The sequence below is a fragment of the Ammospiza nelsoni genome, chromosome 7 (assembly GCF_027579445.1).
Source record: "Ammospiza nelsoni isolate bAmmNel1 chromosome 7, bAmmNel1.pri, whole genome shotgun sequence".
In the NCBI taxonomy this organism is placed as follows: Eukaryota; Metazoa; Chordata; class Aves; order Passeriformes; family Passerellidae; genus Ammospiza; species Ammospiza nelsoni.
The window spans coordinates 18,881,866-18,907,632 of NC_080639.1; the positions used below are offsets into that span (position 1 = coordinate 18,881,866).

A 25,767-nucleotide genomic window follows, 5' to 3' on the forward strand; every position below is an offset into this window, starting at 1 on the left:
TTAAATTGAATTGCTGAGTGGAAGTAACAGAGAGCTCTAAGGAAGCTACTCTGTCAATATTGCAGTCTTAAAATCAGTTCTTACTCAAATAGTTAAGAAAGGAAGTTCTTTGTATTGTTGCTGGCCATTAATTTAAATGTAGTGACAAACTGCTGAATATAATGAGGAGAAGGTATACTAGCTTTCTGCTGGACAATTCAGGAAGAAGAGGGCTTGTTAATACAGTTCTGTGAAACAAGTAGCAGGAAAGATTTAGTAGTGGTGAAATGAATATGAAATAAATAAACAAAAAACTATTGGATTTCTATCACAAGAGGCAATGCACTTCAATCTATACATTTGATGGACAACATTTAAGCTGTATTTGTGTAAGTAATAAATAGGGGCTTGCAAAATAGTGATGTGATCACAAATACAAACTTAGTATATGGAGAGACTTTATGGAGATGTGGGTCATATTCTGAAAATATTTCCAAAGCTTTTAATTTGTGATACCAAAATAGGTTTTGTGGGTTGTTTGGGTTGGTTTGCTGGGGTTTTTTAGGGGGGTGGGATTTCTTTACTAATCGGTTTCTTGCTGAATAAGCAACAGCTGCAGCAGGTCACACACCAGAAGCAGTTTATTTATGCACTGCAGCTTGCTTTTAAATGGTTTTCCTAAGCAAAATGGTTTAATGGTTTTCCTTAGCAGCATCTGCTAGGGAAACTTGTGTGTAGCACTAATAGCTCTCCTGGTTTTGTTTGGTTTTTTGGTGGTGGTTTTGAGGATTCAGGCCAAATTTGAGTGGTCTTCCAGTGACTGAGCACTCAGAGTACTGAGAACATGTAAGTAATAAGCTGCCTATGCCAAAATGGGTGAAAAGGTTTTCTTAGGTTGAGGAAGAGCTGTAACTCTTATGCTCTGTTCTTAATAATTTCACCCCATACTGTTTTTCTGTTGTTATTTGAAAATACTATAATATAAATATTATAAAAGTACTTAATATTTTAAGTGTCTATATACATTAGATACAACTCTAACCATAATATGAGGCAAATGGAAAAAACTTGATAATGATTTTTCAGCTAAAGCATTTGTAATCTCTAAGTTGAAATAGTGATTTTTTTTCTTTGACTTTTGCATATTTTTTCCCAGTTAGTCTGGTTAACTACGTAACTAATTTTTGAGTACTTGCATTTGAGTTTAGCACACTTACCTTCTTGCTGAGCCAAGTAAAATGTTGATGCCCTAGCATTAAGGATGGAATTTGTATGTTTAGGAGGTCTCTTCTACTTTGTTTTGTCTTCCCTGAAAACAGTTTCAGAAAAAAAAAAACTTGTAGTGTTAAAATCACATGGGGTTATTCTGAACTTTATTTAATTCCATATAATTTAACTTGAACTTCTCTTTATTTTTTGCTTTAGAGAGGTGAATTTCACCATGCACAATATTTACTGGGCTTAATTTCTAGAGCAGTCTATTTCAACACACCTGAACATACATAATTATTGCTGAAGTCTTAGTTTGACTTTCTGCAATTTGTCTGTACTAGCTTCATGTATTTTCTTTTGGCAGATACAGTATTTTGAAGGCTATAATTGCACCTTCAGTTCTGTGGAATTGTCTCAGCCAGAGAACAAAGTGGAAGTGAATGAGTGGAGTACAGTAAACACTGTTTCAAAACCAGCTTGGGCATACCACTGTCTTACAAAAGATGCTATGTGAAAAATACCAATTAAGTTCCCGTAACCAACGCAGATAATGAGGTGGACAACTGTGAAATTATAGATGAGCTGATAAATTGCTTTCTTAAGAAGGAAGATCTTTTACAAAAGTATTCCAAGGTAACTGAGGTGAATGTAAACACCCAATGCATCCCTCATAATTTCTGTGTTAACAAGCTTAAGCTTATGAGTAACATATGGCATTCTCCTGATCTCTGTGTTATATTGCTTTAAGGACACTCAGAATTTCTCTCAGGTGTTGGGTTTTTCTATATAAGCCTCAGAAGTTTTAGAAATTCTTTCATGGGACAAATGCTTTTCGTGTGACACCACCCTCCAGAGACACAATCCAGGGGCCTATTTCCTGTTTACAGATTAATTTTCCTCAGGTTTCCCTTGTTGCTTAATCAACCATGTGTGTATTGTGCACTATAGTTTATTTGCCAGTAACCGTGTGAGTCAGTGTAAGTGACCAGACACATCTAGGTATTGATAAGCATTTCATGTCCTTCCTGCACATCCTACGCACAACTGTAGGACAGCAGACATCACAAACCAACCAACTTTCTGAACCCTGGACTACAGTTTCAGATAACCAAAGTTAGACATGCATTTTTAGATGGGGTCAGCTAAGAAAACAGAGGTTGAGCACGGGTCCTGCCTTGTGCATTATATAATCCATTTACTTATTAAGCAATGAGCTGTAAGAGAAGGGTGTTTTTTCCAGTGTGGAGTTACAAAGCCACATTGTCCGTAGGTGTAAATCCAATATTCATATAATGCGTGGCTCACTGTCAATAGCCAAGGAGCATTGAGGAAGTATTTTTCCTGTGATTGGTAAGGAGATTACCTAAGAAGGGCTAATGTCTCTATCCATTGCTGCAATTACTGTGTTGGTACCTGGATTTTTCCATGCTGTTGAAAACAAGGTGCACAGCTGTCTGTAAATTTCCAGACAGATTTCATCCTGATGCATTTGCTGACATTCTTCTTGTCTTCTCGTATTCTGTATTCTTTCTTTTTTTCTATTCTTGGAAAAGGCATATTTTTCTAATACCCCACTGAGAGGTCATTTAGAGAATTTTCCACATTTTTAATCAATAGTGCTGTTTTGAAGCTCACCTGACACTTGCTACTGTAAGGCAAGGTTGTCTCAGTTATCACCACACTCTAACAATTTGACTACAACTTCCATGCTAGTTCTCTAGAAGAAAAAAATTAAAAATCCAATTTTAGTGTTTTCAGAAACAAACTGGAGAAATGTACTTGCTTACAGTAAATTCTTGAGTGCTTTTCTTCGTGATACCCCATAATTTTGGGTTTTGCAACAAGTGCTTGAGTTTACTGGTGAAGTAGCCTTCACACCTTGCTACGTTTACCAGTGAAGTAGCCTTCACACCGAGTACAAAGATGCATTTGTGACTTCCCAGGAAACCTTTCCAAGGTGGCTCAGTTGTAGGCCTTTGTAAAATGTTTTTATGTGGTCGCTGCCAGTCCTTGAAAGGGACATTGTCTGAAACCTGCTGTCACTGAGAGTGAACCTCTCGCAGTTCCTGTGTGGGCCCAGCCTATGTGTGTGTAATTGTTGCAGGGAAATGAGTGTGATGAAAGCCACAGGATGACTCATGTAATGCTTGCTCCAGCTGCTTTTCAATGGTTAAACTGCTGCCCTGATCAAAAAGCAGAAATTGTCTCCCATATCATCTATTGATAACTTTGGTGGCACGTAAGTGGATGGAAACATAAGTGGTGGCACAAAAGAGGATGGAAACATCCAATTTGAATGAAAAACAACAAAAATCAAGGGGGAGAGTAGTTAATGATTATACAATGTTATGTCATGTTAAGGGAATGCTCAAGATATTTGAATTAAAATTCTGGGGACAGCTTTCAGTTTTGTGTTTGTTTAGTGGCTTTTGGAAGGCTTGGCTTTGCAATGGCAGTAACTGTGTTTTCTGTGATCCACAGTTCAACTGCCAGAGCTGAGCTGCCAGTGGTAGAGGGTAGCTGTGATAAAGAGCTGATGACCTCCATAAACCTGTCCTCCCAGGAGGTTGTACGCAAAATCTTGCCTTTCCCATGCATTATTTGCACTGTTATAGCTGTGGGTGTAGTTATGTTTGGGTGTTAAATTAATACATGGGAGCTTTTTGATACTTCTCATGGGTGAAACTCCATGAGAATTGATGTCCATGGCTGTTACCCTTAGTTTACAGAGATCTTCCAAGGAAAAAGAAACTAAACTCTACTACTATATAAAAGGCAGGATGTTGGAACAGAAAGATGCTCAATGGAACACAAGGGGATGTTCAAGGCCAGAGAAAATGTGGCTCAAAGAAAGCACTTATGGAGGTTTGGTTAAGTGTTGAGGGAGCAGAGAGGAGGTGTCAAGCAGTAAGAAAATACTGCCCTTTGGTCTTGGCATATGGTCAGGAGTATCCTGTATATTGAATACTGCATTAGAAAGATATCTTGACTTCAACATTAAGTTATCATTGCTAATTATCCAGACTGAAAAAAGCCAGAAAACCATGCTCCTAACATTACCCAGACAAGTGGAGAACTGGTCCTGTAATCTGGTGCTTGAGTTATTCACAGTGCTGTTCTGATGGTACAGTCTGGTTAATAATGATTTCATGTTTCTTAACAGGGCAAGGGGTAAGACCCTAATGTTCTTCTTTGTTCATCTCAGAAGATGCTGCATGTAAATGAGAGAGAGTTGCTAGGCTGCTTATAGTATGGTTTAAAAGATTAAAATCTGCAAGAGGAAATATGCCACATTAAGCCCTATTTATATACTTTTGCTTCATTTATTTAGACAGCAGATATAATAATTTTATTGTATTTTTTCACATGCCTTTGATACTACATTTTCATACTTTCAAGTATTTTACTTTTTCTGGGTTTTGAGGTTGTTTACTATTTACTTTTTTAACTATTAAACTTTTAATTTGTTTGTGTTCCCCCAAAGATGACAAGACTCGGGTCAAGTGTGCTTACCTGATTTAGCACGCTGTGTATGGCAGAGCTGAGGTGGAAACAGAGCTCTGTCCTGTTACTGCTGATCCCTTTGGAAATCAGGCTGGTTGTTGGTGGATATCAATAGCAGTCAATGAGCAGCCTATCCAGCCAAATGTATGCTCTTGTCAAACAGCTGAAAGATTCTTGTATTTTAAATAATTTATTAAATGCTAAAGCACTAATGATCTTTTCAAAGGGGAAAAAATGCATTCAAGAGAAGGGAAGGCATGCATTTTTACCAAGAGTTCTTAGCATGGTCTGGTATTCCTCCCTTGCTACTCCCCAAAGCACATCCCTCTAAGGTGTCATGTCTGTAGGAAAGAATGAATGACAGCCAAAAAATCAGAAAGGCCTTATTATACTGTACTTCCAAAACCAAATCCCAATCAGTCTGAAAGTGCTCTTTGTCAGGTGCCAAGCAGAGAAACTTCAACAGTGAAAAAATTAACAAAAGAATCTTCTTTATTAGTGTTTGCATCAAAACAAAGTCTCACCCTAACGTTACCAGTGGGTGAGTGTTACCCAACAAGCTGCACCACCTTCCAGCTGTAAACATACATCATAAACCTTGGCACAGCTTTGGAATAATCCCTTGCTGATCTTTTGCTTGGGCTGTGTGGGCCCAGATTTGGGACAGGATGTAGACAGGAATGAGAGGCAGTAAGGAGTCAAGCACTGACATGGCTGCTTCATGTCAGCTGAGGTTCTAGTAAGTGTAGACACTACTAGTACAGAAAGATAAAATTTAAGCACCAGTATCTTTAAATTGAATTGAAAGCAGATATATGATAGTATTAAATTTAAAGCAGACAATGTACTATCTTCTAAGAGTTTCTAGCTGCCATGTTTATCCCCATAAGTTTCTGTCCCTGTCTGCATTTTTAACAGGATTTTCTTAACTCTATTTCCAATTAATCCCCTTAAGTGTTATTTCTGTTATACTGCTGCTCTTGCTATATAATATATATTTCTGGTAAGCATTTCAACAGTGGACCTTGTGAACACAACTGACTATGGAAAGAATTTGTATCTGACACAATGCTTCATCAATTGTCAATCACATCTTTTTTGGTTGAGATAATTCTCCATTCTGTTTTGGTCTTTTTTGGGTGTTACCTGAAATGGAAAGAGGTTTGGGGATTTGTTTGGTTGGTTTTTTTTCCTGGAAGTTCCTTGCAAGTTTTTTGAGGGTTTTTTTTGAGTTTTTTTTGCTGGAAGTTTGGAATGGGAAGCTACTGAGCACACAGACTGGTTGACATTCCACTAGTCGGGAATACTGCCTTGCTCCCAGAGGGTCACCTACTGCCGCCACTTAACGAGTAAGGCAAGCTGGTTAGTCTGATCAGGAGGGGAGAATGAGGTACACTGAATTCACTCCTCCTGTCTCTGCAGCAGCAGAATCTGGCTAGGAAAAGGGCAGCCGGAACTGCTGTGCCCTCAATTGCAGTGCAAAGGGAAAGCCTTGAGCAAGCTGTGTCCTCGTTTTTTGGAAGAGAATCTTCTGTCATTACCAGTCTTTAGTTTTTATTTTTACTGGGGAAATGAGTGACTGGTCAGATCTGTGGAACCGACGGCACGTGGAAAACACGGGGTTGTGTTTCTAAGCGCTCTAACTGCCGGGGAAAGTTGGAACGGGAGTAGGAGGCTGAGGGCCAGGGGAGCCGGCGCCGCTATCGGGCCCGCCGAGCTGCAGGTGACGCTGCCTCGGGCCGATAACGGGGGGTGACCCTGCCCGGCCTCCCGCCCGCGGGGCTGCGGGCAGCTGGCGGCAGCCACGAAGGCCGCCCCGGGAGCGTCCGGGGCTCGTTCCGCTCTCGTACTCCCGGGGCGGCGGCTCCCGAGCGCGGGGGAAGCCCCCGGGCCGAGGCGGCGGCGGAGACCCAGGCCGCCCCCCGCGCGGCGGCCGCCGAGCCGCCATCTTGCGGCCGCTCCCTCCCTCCCCCGGCCGCGCCGCCGCGCCGCCGCGCAGCCCCGGCCTGCCCGGGGTCCGCCCGGAGCCCGCCCGCCCGCGGCGCTCCGCCGGCTGCGGGGCTGTCGCTGGCGGGGCTGTCGCTGGCGGGGCGGGCCGGGGCGGGCCAGACCTCCTCTCCCTGGCCTCGGTACCGGCGGCCTCGGCCTTAGAGGGGTTCTGAGTTTGGCAGAGCACAAACCCTCCCCACGCACCCCGGTGCGGAGGCGCCTACCGAAAGCTGAGTAGGTAAGCTGCCCGCTCCTTTCCCCGGCTTCTGGCGCTGTTTTCTGCTGAGGCAGCTGTCACGCAGGGCAGTGCTGCCGGTTTTTTATCTTTGACTGAAATGCCGTGTGCTCCTAGCTGGGGTGACCATGGGAAGAGAGCAGTGATGGGCCGGGAAGGGGCAGGCGAGAGGCGTTGGTTTTGTGTTAGCTCTCTGGCTGCAAGTCAATGGATTTTACATCCCACTTTGGCAAGTGGTGCAAGTGAGGTGCTTTTAAAGGGTGCTGGCAAGAAAATGTTATCTACCTTTTGAAAAATGTTTTGCTATGTACTTCAGAAGTATATATCTATTTGTTGACAAGCCCCAATGTCAGCTTAAGCGAAAATTACGTGGAGGTATATTTTTCATTCATTTTCTGAGTTGACATTCGGTGCCGCTGGCAGCTCTTGCTTCATTTGGTCTTGTCTGAGCTGCACTGCCAAAGTTTTGCGGAGCTTGAAGCGCTGCTGTGAGCTGTGCCAGCCGTGTGCTCCGGGCAGGCCTCAGCATCCCCAGGTGCCCAGGGCGTGCGGCTGCTGCACGGCCAGGGGCTTTCCGCAATGACATCCTGGGAGAAGGATGGCAAAGGAGATGTGATAGTGAAAAACAACTGGCATTGTCCGGGTTTCCAGATATAGGTGGCACAATTCTTGTGCTAATTGCTGTTGCTGTATTGTTCTCTCTCTCTCTGTTTTCTTAGCCCAATAAAGAGAAAAGTAAAAATTGTGGTTAACTTGCAAAAATTAGGAACTGCGGTAATCACTTCTTCCCACTTAACTTTTATCATTTTATCTCCCTGAAGTTGCTTCCTCTTTGACTTAACAAATTTTTGCATGAAAGTGCATGTAGTACACACTTATCTTAGCTGAGAACGGGGTAGTAGAGCTGCTACGAGTGGTAACTCTTCCTACCCTGATTCCATTATAATTTTCCTGAGTAAAATAATGTGTCATCCTTTTGTTCAAGTAGGAGAGTTTCTGCATTGCATTTAACTAGGTCATGTTGTGGGATATAATTTATGAGCAATGTGCACGGTCTTGCCAGTGTCACCATATTATCCTGAGAGTGCTTATCAGTTGGAAGCTTAAAAGTGAGAGACCAGAGGGGAGATACACATTGAAGTTATCTCTTTTATTGACTCATGCTGTCTTTGACTTTCATTAGAAAAAGAAGATGAAAGGGGTTTTCCCCTCCTTTGGTGAAGGAGACAGTTTCTCTATTTCTGTACTCGGAGAGGAACCTGATGTTGCTTAACTCACAGCTGCTGGAGAATTGAGCTTCTGGTCTGGTGAATTTTAAGAATTTACAAATATTGACAACCTACAAGCGAAATGTTTTGTGGGAAGTTTAAACTGCGCTTGTTATTTGCTCTGTGTCTATTGCTGGTCTTCATACAAGGCTTCCTCTCGTGCAAGCTGACAGTCTGGCTGCAAGCAGCTATGCTTGCCTGGCACAGTCAACAGCAGATAGGGCAGCATTATTGCTAAAAGCTGTGTCTGTATTGGCCTCCAGCTCCCAAAAATGCAGCTGTGGCTGAGTTCTCAAGGATTCAAATCTCAATCCTCAATCCCTGAAGGGATAACTGCAAATCATATGTTCTATGGAGTCAAAGCTAAGTGCTTTCCCTCGCAACTGTATTATATTTCCTTATTTTAGTGTCATTTGTCTGGTTAGTTTGCTACATATACTCTGAGAACAAACTAATTTCTGTGTTGAATATATCAGGTTTTGGGTTTACATGAGATCATTACCTCTGATTTCAGTAAGAACTGTGAATTGAAAATAATTTCACTCTTTTGAGATGCTAGTTTGGGATAAGCCTGAGGTGTAACAATGCTGTATATTAAATCTGTGATTAGTCATTGCATAATCTCACAACAGTTATATAAATGTCTGTATCCTATAGAGCAAAGAGGGCTGAGATGTACTCACTGTGTTAAGCAGAATGCAAAAGCTTGCATTTCTGGAAAACACTGCTTGGCCATAAATGCTCTGTGTTAAATATGAAGGGTTTGGGATGTGCATGGCTCTCGAGCTGAAGAGATGATTCACTCTCAAAGCCCTCTGGGGATTGCCAGGAGCAGCTTTTACTGTAATAGAGTTCTTCTCTTTGAAACTCTTGTGGTTTACCAAAAATTTGTCCTATATGACTTGACAGGGGCTCCCTTGTAATGAAGCTGAAGGAAGGCTGCAGGAATCTATGTCTGTCTGTCTATCTATCTATCTCTCTCTCTATCTAACTCGCTTACAAATGATGGTTAGAGTTGTGTGGGTGTGTATCCATGTCAGTTTTGATCAAGTGAGGAAGATAAGGGATTTACATTTTGTACCAATTTTGTGAAGAGAAATAATGATTTTTATGTAGAAGGAAGAGAGGCTTGTCATTGGCCTTGAATAGGAAAGCACAGGAGAAGGAATGCTAGAATATAGGGATAGATGCAGTTGGAGTACACTCCCACTACAGATCAAATGTTGCATTTGGTTAAAAAAGTTTCAGCTGTATCTTATTGCTGAAGAAAAATACCTTGAGAGAGCAGTGAGTAGGTTGAACACATTGTGCTGCTGGGAGCCTTACCTCTGTGCAGTGCTGTAAGCTTGGAGAATTTGACATGGGGCTGCGCTGAAAACCTGCTTTTTACCTTACAGCTAGTGTAGAATGTTGCTGATTTCTTTCAAGAATTCAGGGTTGGAAATCTGTCTCTGGTCCTCTTTTGAACATTTTACAAATTCCAACAACATCCTTAAGTTTTTTAGCAGAAGAAATGGTTTGTTGTTTGCTTCATTTCTTGCAAGTTTTCCCATTGTTCTGTAGCAAATAATACATTGAGTTCCTGGTCCAAATAAATCTAAGCTAATTCATCATCTATAATATAAGAAAGTAAAGCCTTTAAAATAAGCCCTACTTGGAGTGAAACTCATTTTCCTTGGGAGAAGGGATAGCCAAGGCTACTAGACAGATCTGGATGATGCAGCAGCTCAGTCCAGATGAATTACCAGAGCATCATAGAAGTGCTTACCAAAAGCCTCAGGCATAAATAAGTCATGAGTCAAAGAGTTGAAGCTTGTGAATATTTATATGCTGGATGCCAGGGTGTGAAACAGACCTTACAAGACCTCACCTTTGCACTGACTTGATTTACTTGCTTATTTACGTGGCTGCTGCGTTTTGTGTTCCTTGTGGATAGGATAGAAAGAGGCTGGGAAGACTCTTAAACCAGTTGCTGATTTGCACAGATTGTGCCATACAAAGCCTTGCTTGGGACTTGGCAATTTTGACTTTACCTTAAATACCTTAGGGGATACCTTAAATAGCTTAGGGGAAATCTGCTCACCTTTGCCTTAGTTTCTATCCCTACAAGTGAGGTAAGTCATCTTGACTTCCTAAATAAAGTACTTCAGGATTTAGTCATGTCAGAACTTTATGTGCATCAGTTACCTGATGGACTGCACAGGTTTCAGAGCTATATTGCCAAAGCCATATCTGTTTCTGGCAGGACCTTGCTATTGACCAATGAATATTTGTGTTTGATATCCACTCTCCTCATCTGATTTGCAGACTTTACGTGTCTGCTTGCATATAGAACCTGTGGTGTTGTAATCAGCCCTTCCAAAGGCAATTGCTGCTACCAAGTGAGGAAAGGGGTCAGCAGATATTTCTGTTGTACATAAATGCTTCATGCATGCTTAAATTTCCCTGGTCCAGACCTAAAGAATTGTATGTAGAAATATGGGTCAGGTCTACTGCAATGAATTAAATCACTGGCTGCTGTGTCATCTGTGGATTCTTTGCTAACTGAAAAGTCTGTCATTAGCACACAATATTGAAATGTTGGGAGAGGTCCAAGTTGCACGAAGCAAGGTACAAACTTCAAGGGTGATATGATAATTTAAACTCTAAATTTTTCTGGAAGGTAAAGAGGACCTTGCCAAATGTTTTTGTACCAGAGTGGAGAAGCTTTGATTCTTCATCACATTTATCTTTCTTTCATGATGATCAGTTCTTGTAGGGGCTATTCCTGTTGTCCATTCTGTAATAAATTAAGAGGGCATAAGCTTGTACTTAAAGGAATAAAGTTAATAAGTGTACTTTTGTTCCTTTTACAGATGAGATCATTTCACACTCTTCTTTTGGAAGAGGTGATCAGAGGAAATGGATAGCTATTCAGACTTCACTGCAAAGAACCTCTCACCTTCAGCTAACATGTCTCTTTCTTTGCTTGGACAAGCTGGACTCAATACCACCGGCGATCCCCCTTCTATGTCAATAAGCAGGCTTTTCCCAGCCCTGTTGGAGTGCTTTGGAATCATTCTTTGTGGCTACATAGCTGGAAGAGCCAACATTATCACATCAACTCAGGCCAAAGGACTGGGAAATTTTGTGTCCCGTTTTGCACTCCCGGCTTTACTGTTCAAAAACATGGTGGTACTTAATTTTTCAAATGTGAATTGGTCCTTCCTGTACAGTGTTTTAATTGCCAAAGCTGCTGTGTTTTTTTTAGTCTGTGTTTTAACGTTGTTAGTAGCCAGTCCTGAGAACCGATTTAGCAAAGCAGGTTTGTTCCCTATTTTTGCTACACAAAGCAATGACTTTGCACTGGGATATCCAATAGGTGAGTATGTTTTCTTCTTTAAAATTATTGTCACTGTTCTAGACATGTTTGCTTTTATGTTTCCATAATTTGAAATTGACTTCTGAATTGAAGTTCCATGCAATTGAAATAATTTCTGAAGTGCCTCTCAAATTCTCTTTGAGACTGCTCATCATCTAGGAAAGATTAAACCAATAAAAGAGAGCAAGTTGGTTCTCGCAAAACAAAAAACAAGATGTTTGATTACAGAATTGAAAATACAATTACAAAGGCAATGTCAAGCATGCAATTCCAGATTATATGTAACAAGTAGATCCATATTTTAGATTACTTTAGGAGTTAACAGTATCTTTCTCATTATTCCAAGGCAGCATGTTTAGGAGAATTCTCAATTTTTCTTATTCTCTTCAAATTTGCTTGATATGTATAAAATTTAGACAAATGCAATTGCATACTTTCTTAAAATGAAAATACTGTGTTTCCCTCGGTTGTATTTCCTGAGATTTATTCCTCTTGAATGAAATCAGAAGTATGCCACAAATGGGGCTGTGAGAATTATATCTTTGTTTGTTGGTATGCATTTTAGATGCCAATTAGAGTTTCTCTTTTTTTAAATATATGTGTTTTGGTGGGTCTCTGAATGTATTGCCATTGTATCCTGGTTAAAACATTCTTTCAGCTTTTACTTTCTTGTAAGACTGCATATTTCTTCAGGTACTCCATGATTTTTAAGATATGATTTACATTTTTTTATGTATGATATTGACAAAATCTACGCCATTTAGAGCTTTACTGGAATAGTTACTGCAACAGAAACATTGTAGGCTCTTGAGGTTTATTTCCTCTTGTCCTTTCCCTTCTCCCATCCCCAAATTTTCACTGGTGTTGGGTTCATGCTGTCACCTGTGCAAACTTTTTGCTATTAGTAAAATATTACCCAAGCTTCTCTGAAGTGTTTGCAGAAATGGACAACAAAGAACGCCTTCCTGTTTTTATGTGGTAGAGGTAGTGTTTTGAACAAAACCTGATCTTTTAATGAAAAAATATTTTTAAATGCTGTAGCAGTGGAAATTTGTAAAGGAAAAAAATCAATATTGGCAAATTACACACTAAACCAACACTATTTAAAAAGGCATTTTGAACTCTCTTAATCATTCCTGAGTCTTCATCCCATGTAATTTCTTTAATACATTACTATTACTATGTATTATTTCTTTACTATGCTCTTTTTTCCTGTTTGAAAAGATTTGCACATAGCAAAATCAAAATGTGGGTCAAATTTTTGAAGCTTATTACTGTTTTTCTGTTATCATGGTTTTGATAGTTCTAGATTAAAAAGTGATGTTGGGGTGAAAAAGAACCAGCTGGCAGAGAGGTTTGTTAGCACACCCCTGATGTAGTCAGAATTACTATGATAAAAAGCTTTGGGTTTTTAATTGCAGGGTAATATGATACAAGTCTGACAAACAGATTCAGGTGTTCTCTAGAGCTGTGTGTTAAAGCACAGGTGTACAGAGGTGCTGTGTGGGTGGCAGTCACTGTGACTTTAATCATACTCATTGTATTAAGCATGGACAACTAGTGTATGATTTATATGTACTTCTGAGCAGTTGGGACATGGAAGAATTGATTTTTTAAAAAACCAAAGTATATTTGATTTCAGTTTTTTGTTACAATCAGCAAGCAGGCACCATGATTTAAATAAAAGGAAAACTTTTAATCAGTATAGAAGTTGTGGATTATTTTTACTGTGCTAAGGATTGTTTAAGACTGATGTCTTATTTTTTTTCCACCCATTGACTCAGTAATCTAACTCAATTTTTTGTACCCAGTAAAATGCATTCTAACCTCATACATGAATTAAAGTACATATAGACCTTAAGTTATTGTCTTAAGTATGCAGATTCACTTTACCAGAATGTAAAGGTTTTTAAAATTTTTCACTCAGGCATTAATTACATGTGACTTGGGTGGAGTTGTGTTTGAGTGACATCGGCATTCTGTATAAAGCAATATAAAATATCAGTCTCAGGTTTGAGGTTTTAGGAAAAAAACTGTTTGCATAAAAAGTGTCCAGCATGTTTAAAGTGGTTTTGATTAGCAGGTTGTGTTTAGTGCTTAAAACTGACTTGTTCAATGCAGTAACTAACCCCAAACCTGGTACTTCTGTTCAGCAGTCTATTTAGGATTTTATACAGGTAGTTCTTCTACATGTACTTTAATAATGGCCTGTAAAAGTAAAAATGCCTTTGGTGCCTTTTTTTATATATATAAGAAATCAGCTAGTTGAGAATGTCAGTTTATTTGCTGTAAAGAGGAGACTGTTCAAAAGTGAGTGCTGATTTAGCATTTGGAAGTTCCTGTCATTCCAGAGGCTTAAATAATACAAAGGTAAAACTCTGTGGATTTTGAGAAATGTAGTCACGAGGAAAAACTTTTTCAGAAAAGGTTAATAATGTTGTTATTAATAATTATTAATTGCATAGTATATATCTAATACATATTATTTGTAAGAATTATTATAAAATTAACTATAGATACATGTACTATAATTGACATACTATTAAGAACTATAGCATATTATTGATAATTACTAATAACAAAAAGTTATTAAATATAACAATTATAAGTCAGGTAAAAGAGAACATTCTACTTTTAAAGCATTGGGGTTTTTTTTAATTCACATTAGACTTGAATCTTTTATATGTTTCCAAAACATTTTCATTATTTTTGAAGTGCCTTTAGTACAAACTTGAAACAAGAAGCAATTCTTCTTTGACTCAGAAATGTGTAGTAGTAATGAAGGCAAAAGCTTATGATTTGGAGTTCCTTGAGGGACCATAACTACAGCAAGTAACTCTTGCTCTTGTCCTAAGTAGTCCCAGAGAATGAACCAATAATTATGTCAGAAAATTTTTTCCCAGTTGTTGCTTTGTTGTGTTGTAATGAATCAATGTAGAAAGATCACACCTGGCTTACCCATTGAGAACTGATTAAACTCCAAAGACTTGAGACTCCCTTAAGATGGGAAGCAACTTGTATCCTGCAAAGTGCCTTTAATTCTCCCCATCTGTCATGTTTCTGGGGAGGAAAAGCAAGTCAGATATAAAGCCAAAATTTTTCCAGCATTTGGGATGACTCAAAGGAAACATAGAACTGTTACTTTGTTTTCTTTCTTTTTTTTCTGTTTATGGTGGCTAATTGTAGGAAGATTAATAGCATTGGATAGTTAATCTTTGGTCTTTAATGTGTTCTTTAGATAACTGTTGCCTAATATGATAGGACATACTTCTCTTCCTGCATTATCTTATATTGATTGTTATTGATTACTTCAGTTCCTTCTGGAGGAAACTTAAATAATTTTCTTTAGTTTTCAGAGAGCAAAATTTAATTTCAGTATTTCAATGTATTTTTCTGCTGAAGTGTTATCACTCATAACTCTTCATTTTCTGTCTTCTAGTTGAAGCTTTATATCAAAACACTTACCCAGAGTATCTCCAGTACATTTACCTAGTGGCTCCAATATCTCTTATGATGCTAAACCCCCTGGGGTTTATCTTCTGTGAAATCCAGAAGTGGAGGAATAATCGCACTGTGTCACAGAGCAAAATCAAAATAGTGGGCCTAGCACTCCTCCGAGTTTTGCAGAACCCAATTGTATTCATGGTCTTCATAGGAATTGCCTCAAATTTTATTCTTGGCCAGAAAATTCCTGAATACCTTGAAAACTTCCTTGATGGACTGGGCAGTTCATTTTCTGGCTCTGCACTTTTTTACCTTGGACTGACCATGGTGGGACAAACGAAGAAACTGACAAAGGGTATGTTTGTAGCACTGATCCTTCTCATCACAGCCAAACTGTAAGTTCAGTTTATGTATTTTTATACTTCTGTTCTCTAGATGTTTTAAGCTCTGAATACCCTGGTCAGATGGCTTTTCTCTCAAAAACATTATGTTAATAGTACATTTCACTCCCAGAATTTGAGTGAGTCCTTCCCAAACTCTTTGATAAAATACAGCTGTTAATTTTTAAAGGAAATTTAATAGACTAGAAACCTGTTGTCAAGCTCTGCAGAGAAAGAAGTTCAGAGGTGCTGTGCCTTCATGGACTGCCTACAGGCCATCTGTTGTGAATTGGGTATTTGGGGAATTAGTAGCTTAAATCAAAATTTACTGAATAAATAGATAGTAGTGAGTTTAAATATATTAGATTAGTATTTGTATTTTATTTGGCTTAAACAATGCATCTCCAAATTAGTTGTTTCTCCTTACTTTATCTATAAGTCTTTGAAACTATACTGGAAGAGCATAAAAATGGTCACTTCATACTCTAAAACTGCTTGACTTTTAAGCATGAATAAATGCCAAGTTCTGTTTAGAACTTGTACTATCATAATCTTCCCTTGAAGATATTTCAGGGAATATTTATTTGTTTATTTGATATAAAATATTTTATTTCCTACAGAACTACAATTAACTTAATAGAATGTTTGGGTTTTAAGTTTATATTGTAAAATTTGAAGGTGCATTTCAGTATCAAGTACAACTAACCCTCAAAGCTAAAGACCTAGTCTGTAAACCAGCTTAATAACAAATTTTGTAATGAAAAAAAGTGTGAAAAACACTGGTTTTAATGTTACCACTTTGTTTACTGTAGGGCTATGTAAGATTTACACTGAGTCTATGTGAGATCTGGGCTATTGCTGAAATAGCCTTGATGTCACTGGTTTGCTGGCCAGAACTTTTGGCATGGAATACTTAAGCTTGAGTCCTTATTATATTTCAGACAGCTTGCACAAAGGTGGACTGAATTTCGGAGCTGCTGACTGCTTGTAGCTACTATTACTGTAACAGCTGTAAATTGAGAGAGTTTTTAATGTCTTGGCATTCTAAATTTGAAGTTTGTACAAAGAATGTGTCTACACGGTCAGGGAAGCTGCTTCTACACCCGAGTTTGTTGATATGTTTGTCCTTCTTATTTTAATGTAATTTGTGATGGAAGATTTTTAAGCAGCTGGGAAATATTTTGATAACAATAAAAGCAATCATTCAAAGTTATGTCAGTATATTGCTTTTCATAAGTAGTATTCAAAGCCTTAAGTTTCCTTTTTATTCATTTTCTGGGTAAAGAAGAGTCTATTGTAGGTTTAGTAATATTTTTTCAGTTGCTTTTTTCCCCTTTTCTTTCAGGCTCATGTTGCCATTTCTCTGCAGAGAGATGGTGGAGCTCTTGGACAAGACTGACAACGTGGTCAATCACACCAGTTTATCAAACTATGCATTTCTTTATGGAGTTTTTCCAGCAGCACCTGGTGTCGCAATATTTGCGAGTCAATTTAACATGGAAGTAGGAATTGTATGTAGTTAAACTTTTCCAAATATGTCCTAACTTTGAGCCTAACTTCTTTGATTAAATAAAAAAATAAGTAGGCTTGAAGAATTTGCTTTTCTGAACTATAGATATCTTAGAATTACTTGTACTCCCAGGATCTTTCCTGATGTCTTAAGTGTCTTGATAGTCCTCATCCTTTTTTTTTTCATTTGTGACTCTAGTAGAAAGAGATAGGATAACTTCAGATATAAGGAATTTGTATCTCTCTTGTTTCTTGGGGCTGTGTTTTAGTCTGTTTTTTTCCAATGATTTTATCTTTGAGATGTTTTTGTAGGGGAAAAAATAAATTGTTACTGACTTCAGTAAGAATAGTGTCATAGCTGAAAATTTATGGAAGATCTTAAGCTTTAACTGATTCATTGTGCTGCCCTTCAGTTAAATCTTGTGATAGAAAGCATTTTACTTTATATGTACGTAGTAGAGGATACCTTTTTGACTTAAAAAAAATTTTAGAATTGTTGCTTCCACTTGAAGTGACATTAACACACTTTTGTTGATTTTCATTGTTTTTAGTGGTTTCTATTTTGAAGTTGTTTAGATGTATTTTTTTTTAAAGAAAAAAGGATAATAAAAGTAAGTCTTGCAAGATAGAATTTTAACCTCTGGAAATTTCTTTAAAGCAGAGTCTCTAGTATGAGTAACAACTCAAATTTCCATCACTGTGCAAATTGTAGAAAGTAGAGAGACAATGAGAAGCCAAACTAGAAATCACTTGTAAATATATATGGTTTCTTCTCATGAATTAGCGCATATTAATATTTGCATAGCTACATTTTTTTTTAGTTATTTATTGTGTGAATGTTTACATCCACAAGCAAATTGTGACAGTGTAAATTTACCCCTGGACAGCAGTTATTAGTTTATTTGATGCCCATGAAAAAGCTCTGTAGACATCTGCAGTAGGAGACTCAACTCCTGCTATTTCAGAAGCTTGTTAAAATTTTCAGTTTAGCTCTGAACCAGATACTTTCAGGCTCAAATTCTAAATAATTTGTTATTGAAACAACTCATTATTTGTGAAAGTTCTAGGTATGTTTAATTCAAAGATCCAATTTTGCCAGTTGTTGTATTCCTGAAAGCAGATTATTTACCTTGAGATGCAATTGACTTGGTTGTTGTTTCTGTTTGACTCTTGGCAGATTACCTCAGGCATGGTGATCAGCACGTTTGTGTCTGCCCCCATCATGTATGTTTCTGCCTGGCTGCTGACCATCCCTTCCATGGACCCCAACCCCCTGGCAGCTGCCCTGCAGAACGTCAGCTTTGACATCAGCATCATCAGCCTCATCTCTCTGGTACGCGCTGCCGGGGGAGGCACGGCGAGCTCCGGGTCAGGGCAGCCCGGCTGTGTCACTGCAGGAGCTGTGCTTCCTCATCTCATCCTCAGCATCCTCAGCACAGGGGCAGGAAGGAGTTAAACAACCTGAGTAGGCAGTGGGGCTGCTGCAAAGCTGCACTGTACAGAAAGATGACTGACTGAATTAGAGCGTTTAGTGCAGAGCTTGTTAGGTTTGTTTTAATAACAGAGTGTGGGGGAATTCAAGTACTAGCTTACACCACAGAGAGTAGTTACATCAAGCCAAGTGAGGTGCTTGGATATCACAGTAATGAAGGCTGTGTACAAACTTCAGCTCCAGAAATGTCAGTGCATATTTGTTTAATGAAGTCTTAATGAGCATTAATGAAATAGTTTAACCTGAAAAATTTATGTTTATCAAATTCCTTTACTAGAAATTATTTTCTTAAAACTGACTTGATAATCCAGAAGTCCAATGTGAATTTTGGTTTTGTTTTATAGAAAGTACAGATAGTATGATTACTTTATTTGCTTTTTAAAAATAAAAACATGCATGTTGGAAGGAGTTGGAATTTTCTGAAGTTGTTGTCTCACTGAAGTCCTCTTATCTTGAAACTGCCTAAAGGGAAGCCAGAAGTGAATGCTACCTCTTGCTGGTCAGATAATTTTGGGAGATTCAGGAGATGTGGGTGTGGATTTTAAATTCTGAATTGCCAGGCTACACTGTGGTCATTTGTGTCCTGAGGAACTAACAGGTTTCTGCATGCTCCAGGCAAGTGCTTGGTCTTTACTGGAAATACTTCACCAACATGAGAGCACCAAGATGCTTTTTCTGACCACAGCTGCTGAGGCAAAGGGGCTGGCAGCATATTGTAGCAGTCATGTTGCTAAGATCTGTTGTATATTTAATTTCACCATCATCTGCCAGAATACTCATCTTCTTCTTTTGGGTTTTGTTTTATTCTTAAATTAATTTTTCTTCTTGTATGTTACAGACCTGGTCTCTTACTGTTGTTGTTCTGAGTAAGAAATACAAACAGATTCCTCATATGATTACAACAAATCTACTTGTTGCTCAGGTCAGTAGTAAGGAGAATGCTGTTGTGTGAGGTTAGGGTTTAAGTTTTTAACAATTTTGGAAGTTTGATTTTTACAGTGAGATCTTTGTAGCAAACTGTGAATTTAATGTGTGACTTGTCTAAATAATTTCAGTGCTGTGAAATACACCCTTGAAGAAAATGATAGTTAATGTGGGCACTGTGATTCCTGAACAGAACTATAAACAATCAGAACAGAGCGTGGCTTCTGAGATGTTTTCTTAGTTATTGCCCAATACTGTTGAGAGCACTACTGTTTCAATTATGCCCATCTGAAGCAATACCAGGAGCAGCAGCCTGTGTTTGACTCTATAGTAATCCTATTCAAGGAGCTAAATAGAAAAATAATCCCTGTGCTGGTTTATGTCCCTGAAGCTCTTGCAGAGAGATCAGCAGGTGAAAATGCTGTGCAAGGATGTGTGGGAATGTATGGCTGGTGGCTAGGGAAGGCTAAAGCCAAGTGGCTCTGGATTAATTTTAATTGTTATTTAATCTGAGAGAGCACTAAAGAGTACATGCTCCTTTTTCTCTTGAAGTCAACTGCACAACTGGAACAGCCTGTGCTTCTATAAAATCTGTGTGGTAGTGCTTTCTGAAGTGTTCTGTAGTTGTTTGGTTTTTTTTAATCTGATCACGGAGTCACATCTAAAAATGTCATGTATGATAACTGCAGGTGCTTCTGTTCTGTACCAACAAAGCTAGCTAAGATGAACTTAAAAAAAATAGAACTATTTTGTTACAGTTTCCACAATACTTCACCCTATCTTTTCAGATTCCTTCAGTGTTAAAATTATCATATATGCAATATCACTGTGTGACAACTGGTGTAATTCTTGGCTGAACCAATACCAATTAATCTCAGTTTCATGTGCAAATAATTTTAGGTAAATGGTTTGTACTTGCCAAAACCATCACCATTTTCTTACTATAAGGTATATAAAGTTGGGGGTTTACTGATTTGCCTTACTCCTAGTTTATATGAGCTGTATACATGCTGTCAAAAACCCCTCCTGAAAATAAGGTAGCATAGTCAAGTGACACAGATGTAATACTGAATTTACTGTGGCAGTACTTTACTACTAAATGAAGTATCCAGTTCATAAAATCACTCTCCAGTGCATCTGGGGGTGGTGTTTAAAGCTTACTGCAGTTATATAGCTCTCTGTTCAGTTTTTGGGGTTTTTTTGTCATTCTGCTTTCCCAGTTTGAATGATGGTATCTTACTTTTCTTTCCAGTTTATTGCTTGCATTGGAATGGTGGCATGGAATTTCACTGTTAAAGAGAAGGACATCACCATCCAGATCCTCGTATTTATATTCCTCTACAGCTCACTTTACAGCACCTACCTATGGACAGGTATGATTTTCCTAGGCAGGGCCAAGGTAGTGAAATGAAAGATTAATGACCTGAAATAATGTTAATTATATTCTTCAGAGTACTTGTTCCTTTCACTAGTTTGTATTTCTACAAATGGGGATACCTGGAAGTTGTGCTGAGGTTTAGTGTTAGGCACTGCTGCTGCTGGTGGAAGCTTCTGCTGAGTCTGGCTGGTGTGTGACAAGAGACAAGAACCTACTCTCAAGGCAGAAATAGAGCCTACTCTCAACTACAATTAGAGTGAATTTGGGGGGTTACCCTTCAGCTAGTCAAAGTGTTAATGATGCTTTTTAATGCAGAGTTTAAGATTTAATTATTCAGCATTAAGTACATTTAAAAACTGGTGCAACAAAAAAAAAAAAATAGAAAATACAGAATGAAGGAAAATACCCAAGTAGCTTTAACATCTCTTTCCCTTGGAAATTGTTTGTAAAAACAATATGTGTGCATAAGATTAATGTAGGAATTGAAACAGAAAGAATTGAAAGATGCTTCAAGAAGCTTGGGGAACCTTACATATATGATTAAAAGAAAAGAGACTTTGAGTATTCAAGATATTTTTGTCCAGAATCTATGGATTTAATTCCTGTGGTGTTTTTCTGGAGTGAGTTGTATTTGTTTAGCTGGAGTACATAGCTCATGATTGGTGGGGCCTAATATAAATACCAGCTTTGCTTCCACATGAGAATGTTGCTGGGCTGTGCTGAGGTGTGAGTAGGCTAGGCAGTTCCAGAAGATACTCCCGAAAGAGTTAGGTAAAAACATGCAAAACTTTCTAGTTAAATTTATCATTGACTTTACAAAGGACTAGTCAGTTTTTACAAAAATGTTATAACTGAATACAACACTATTTGTTGGTTGCTAAAGAGTGTTGGGATAGAAAACTGCTGTTAATACCTAAAGAAATTAGTTACTTGTATCTTAAATGTTCTTATGACATCTTTTTTACTCTTGTGAACCTTTCTTATCATTTAGAAGTGAATATTTAATATAAAATGTCCTGGAATTTTTTCAATGTTTCACTATTAACGTGATTTTTTAAGCAATGGGTATTTCTAGTTGACTTTCTCAGAGTACAATCAGACATTATTTTGTAATACTTAAAGGTCAAAGAAGAATATCTTAAGCTGTTGAGCTGGTCACATCATAGAGTTTCTAGGCTCTGTACTTACCAATTCCCTTTTCAATAATAAACAAGGCATTTATTTTGGTTTTCTTTTGGGTTTGATTTTTTTAGGTTTTCTATCTTTTTCTTTATTTCTGTTGAAGAAGAGAGAAACAGTGAAGATTCCCATTGGGTTTATCATCGTAGCTGGATGGGGGTAAGTTAATTCAAATGCTTCCCTGCTGAATTAGTAGGAGCATGATAAATATGTAATGTACTTCCTATTTTGTTCTTTCAGAGTCCCAACAGTTCTAGTAGGAATCTTACTAATTGTTGGTGAACGTAACAACACCAGTATTGACTCTGCCTTTTTCTATGGAAAGCATCAGGTAGGAACATGTTCTGTCCTCAGCACTTCACACTTCTGCCATGCTACCTGTGCAAGTAGCTTTCAGCCAAAATGCAGACTACTGTAATAAAAGTATCCTTGTAGAATGCTTATAGATTGATACAAAATGTATTTCTGTCATGAGCCACCAGGAACATTTGCTTGGAGAAGGACCTTCATGTTTAGGCAGCTATGACTAAGGAAAAAAGGGAGTGGGCTTCTTAAAGAAAAAACTTAGGAGTGGTAATAAATTACAGAACTCTTTTCCTGATGACTAATTTGTATTCTACCCTGATAGTTATCTAAAATTGTTGTTATCCAGTATCTAATTAATGGCTTTTGGTCTATAATAGATAGGATATGCATCACCTGTGTAGCAGTAACTGCTTGCACTATGGTGGGCTTCTCAGCACAATCATAGGTTGAAATACCCTGAACTACCATTTTTACCAGCAAATAGTTCCTCTTATCAGAGGATATAGAGTGTATTAGCATAGGTATTTGTCATGTTTTCTCACTCTCTTTCTTATGGACAGAGTCCATGAGTCACTCAGGATTGTTCATGTGGCACTTTCACAAGTACTAAATAGCCTCAGAGTGGATTCTGGGTATCAGTGCAGGTGATTAGAAGGAAAGGCTAATTAAGAGGGTGCTCCCCATTGGCTAAAGAATGTAAATTAGAGCACATTCCTCTTTGGAGTGAAAAGGTACTTGAGCAGAACTTAACCCAGAACACTGGTGATCCTGAGAGGAAGGGGGAAGACAATGAGGGGATGTTTTTGGATTGGGAAACAGAGGTCCACACAGGGGTCCACACTTTAAAAAACAAACAAAAAAGCTCAGTTACTCAGGCAAGGAAAATTAGTCTCTTTCAGTGCTATGAGGTGCAAGAGCAGTAAATATAGGAAATATCCTCTTGTTCAGGCTCATTTGTAAGTGTATTTAGAAAAGTACAGAAGTTAGAAAGACATATGCAACTATTTTCCTATATTTAAGTGCATTTTCTTTGCTTTCTTAACAGATAATTACCACAGCAGTGGTACTGTTCATCAGTATATTGATGTCAGGTGTCTCACTGATGTGCATGAACAGAAGTAGGCGAGGGTCCAGCTATGGGGTGTTGAACCCGTACTCACCACGTAGCTCAATGGAGGAGGTTGAAGTGGAAGGGAGTGGGCAGAATCATACTTCAGCCACTATGACTCAGTCTTCTCCAGAGTCTTCTGCACAATCTTCTCCAGAATCTTCTGCACAGTCTTCTCCAAGATCTTCTGCACAGACATCTGAAGAAAAAGGTAGACAAAATATATTTGTATAAAGAATAACTGGCTTAGGGTGCTATAAACTAATATTTCAAATGTAATTCTGACCTGGGAAGGACAGTTTACAGCTTCAAGTGTTAGATTAGGACAGAAGAAAGTCTAGATATAACTGCCTGAGTATTTAGGTTTGTGTTCCTAAAGTTTGATTGTTACCATTGTAAGAGTTGGGTAAGTGAACAAGAAGAAAAGCCTGTGGATGATTTTTGTGTAAGTAGTAATACCTTGATAAGGATGTGATAAATGCAGCCCACTAGGCATCTTAGATTGTTTACCTACTAAATTGTCTCACTGAGATTAAATGCCAACAGAAACACTCAGTGTGTTTCTAATCCTTTTATGTATGTAGCCTTTTTGATCACCTCCTAGTTTTTTTCGTGTTACTAAAAGTGCTTCTGTTGTTTCAATGGTGGTAGTGTTATGTTAAACTATTAGTGACCCATTTACCCTCTCAACAAACTGGAAAAATTAAGTCTGTCTTCTCCTTTTGGGCTGTTTTTCAGCATAGTAGCTAAAGCTGCATAGAATATATTGTTACACTTGGAAAATGAATTATGGTAGTGAAGGAAGCTAACTATCCTATTACTGCATATATTTAATAGGTTGCTGTTCTTGTCAAACAACTAATGGTGAATTATCGTGTGCTAAAGACAGCAAAGCAGTGTCAGATGCTGTTGAAAGCAAGATTCCTCCAATTGAGACAGGTAAAGCAGTAGTATCTCCTTGTTTTAATACTACAGGCACTTCCCCAACATCTATGTGTTATTCTCACAAAGAAACTGTTGGAGCTATTGTTCCCTTGACTCCACCTGGATAGCTGATATTTTATATTAAATTGAATTATTAGGTAGTGTTATAGCTGTTTGTTCTCTTCTCCTCATAGTTGTTTGTAGTCTTTCAGTGCTCAAGATGGACAGTTGTTTTGGATGTCACTTTTTTACCACAAAGATATTTTGGTGTATTCTGAGCATTCAGACTTTACCTCTCCATTGTTGTCTTGTTTGGATGCTGGCAAGTTGAATGCATAACCCTACTTTGCATCAAGCTTTTAACATAAACTACTTTTTTACATCCTCATATTCACATATTGCATCTTTTAAAAAGCCTTTGTTGTAATCTGGCACAGGTTTTGACCACTAAATAAGATCTAGAGGAGCAAGTGCTTACTGCAAATTAGATTAAATGTCCATGCTGCTGTGTACTATTTATGTCTAGAGAAGAGAGATGGAGAAAATGGACTAAGAGGGCCTTAGGAGTCACTAAAATAGAAAAAAAAGGATTGAACTGACTGTTGAAGACCTGTCTGGAAACTGCATGCTCAGTGCATTCTCACTGCACATCAGTGCCAGTAATCAAAGCTGGCTGCCACTACAACTTGGCTCTTTTTCCTATTTCTTTTCTTGTTTTCATGCATTCTGAACAAGGAGATCATATCCTTAGGCTTTGTTTGTATGCAGCATAAATTTCACTAAATCTAAATATTTCACACTGAAGCATACTTCAGTTATGTCTCATCTCACAAAATGCTCCCTTTCTGCCTATTGCCAACTATTTTATCTATTAAGTAATTCAGACAAGCACCATAAGAATGTCTTCAAGAATAGAGGAAGGCCAATTTAATTTTCTTATCCTAAAAGATAAGGTAGAAAATACCTTTTGGTTGAGTGGAAATAATTTCAACCTCCTGAGTGAACAGTAAAAGCAAATAAAATCAGTAAAAGCAAATTGTAATGCATACACTTGTGTAACCTTGGCTGCAATAATTACTAATTCTTCTATTATCTCACTGAACTGCTTCGAGTCACCTGGTACCAATTCCTATGTATCGCCTTGCCAGGAAGTTTTTCACTGCCATCTAGAGGAAGATACTCAGAATTTCTTAGAACTCTGTAGCTGGAAGACAAGCATCCATTCTCATTGCGTTTGACTCCTTTCATTGGTAGAATTACGATCCTGTTCTGATATACTGTGTTAAAAATACAGTCACAGACCTGAAATAAATATGATTTTCTGTCTGATGTAGAGGTAAACAACACTGAGATGCAGAGCAAAAACATTAGAGATGACAGTATATTTGATTTTTTTCAGAAATAAATTTAAAATTTAAAAACTGTTCAGGGAAATATTTTTTCATTATTTTCATCAGTTCTAATAGTGTTTTCTCAATGTTAACCACACATTCAGTTTGAATTAAATCTTTGAGATAAAAATTCTGTTGGAAAAGCTTTTATCAATTTAGGAGCACACGTAAACTTCAGCTGTTT

General features: G+C 38.2%; 1 protein-coding gene across 4 annotated transcripts in view; it reads left to right on the forward strand.

Moving 5' to 3' along the window:
- The first annotated feature begins 669 nt into the window (after positions 1 to 669).
- The window catches only part of GPR155 (G protein-coupled receptor 155), a 35,625-nt gene continuing 10,527 nt past the window's right edge, over positions 670 to 25,767 (forward strand). The window contains exons 1-12 of one of the 4 annotated variants that reach the window (XM_059476412.1): positions 670 to 825; positions 1,556 to 1,824; positions 11,043 to 11,548; positions 14,988 to 15,387; positions 16,718 to 16,883; positions 18,059 to 18,214; positions 19,212 to 19,295; positions 20,550 to 20,670; positions 21,929 to 22,013; positions 22,095 to 22,185; positions 23,206 to 23,479; positions 24,106 to 24,207. In XM_059476412.1, the coding sequence (XP_059332395.1) occupies positions 11,089 to 11,548; positions 14,988 to 15,387; positions 16,718 to 16,883; positions 18,059 to 18,214; positions 19,212 to 19,295; positions 20,550 to 20,670; positions 21,929 to 22,013; positions 22,095 to 22,185; positions 23,206 to 23,479; positions 24,106 to 24,207 (1,939 nt within the window). In that variant the 5' untranslated portion in view covers positions 670 to 825; positions 1,556 to 1,824; positions 11,043 to 11,088. Of the gene's footprint in view, positions 826 to 1,555; positions 1,825 to 6,714; positions 6,923 to 8,194; positions 8,227 to 11,042; positions 11,549 to 14,987; positions 15,388 to 16,717; positions 16,884 to 18,058; positions 18,215 to 19,211; positions 19,296 to 20,549; positions 20,671 to 21,928; positions 22,014 to 22,094; positions 22,186 to 23,205; positions 23,480 to 24,105; positions 24,208 to 25,767 lie in introns of those variants that run through there. The other 3 variants (XM_059476413.1, XM_059476414.1, XM_059476415.1) reach the window with 3 other exon arrangements.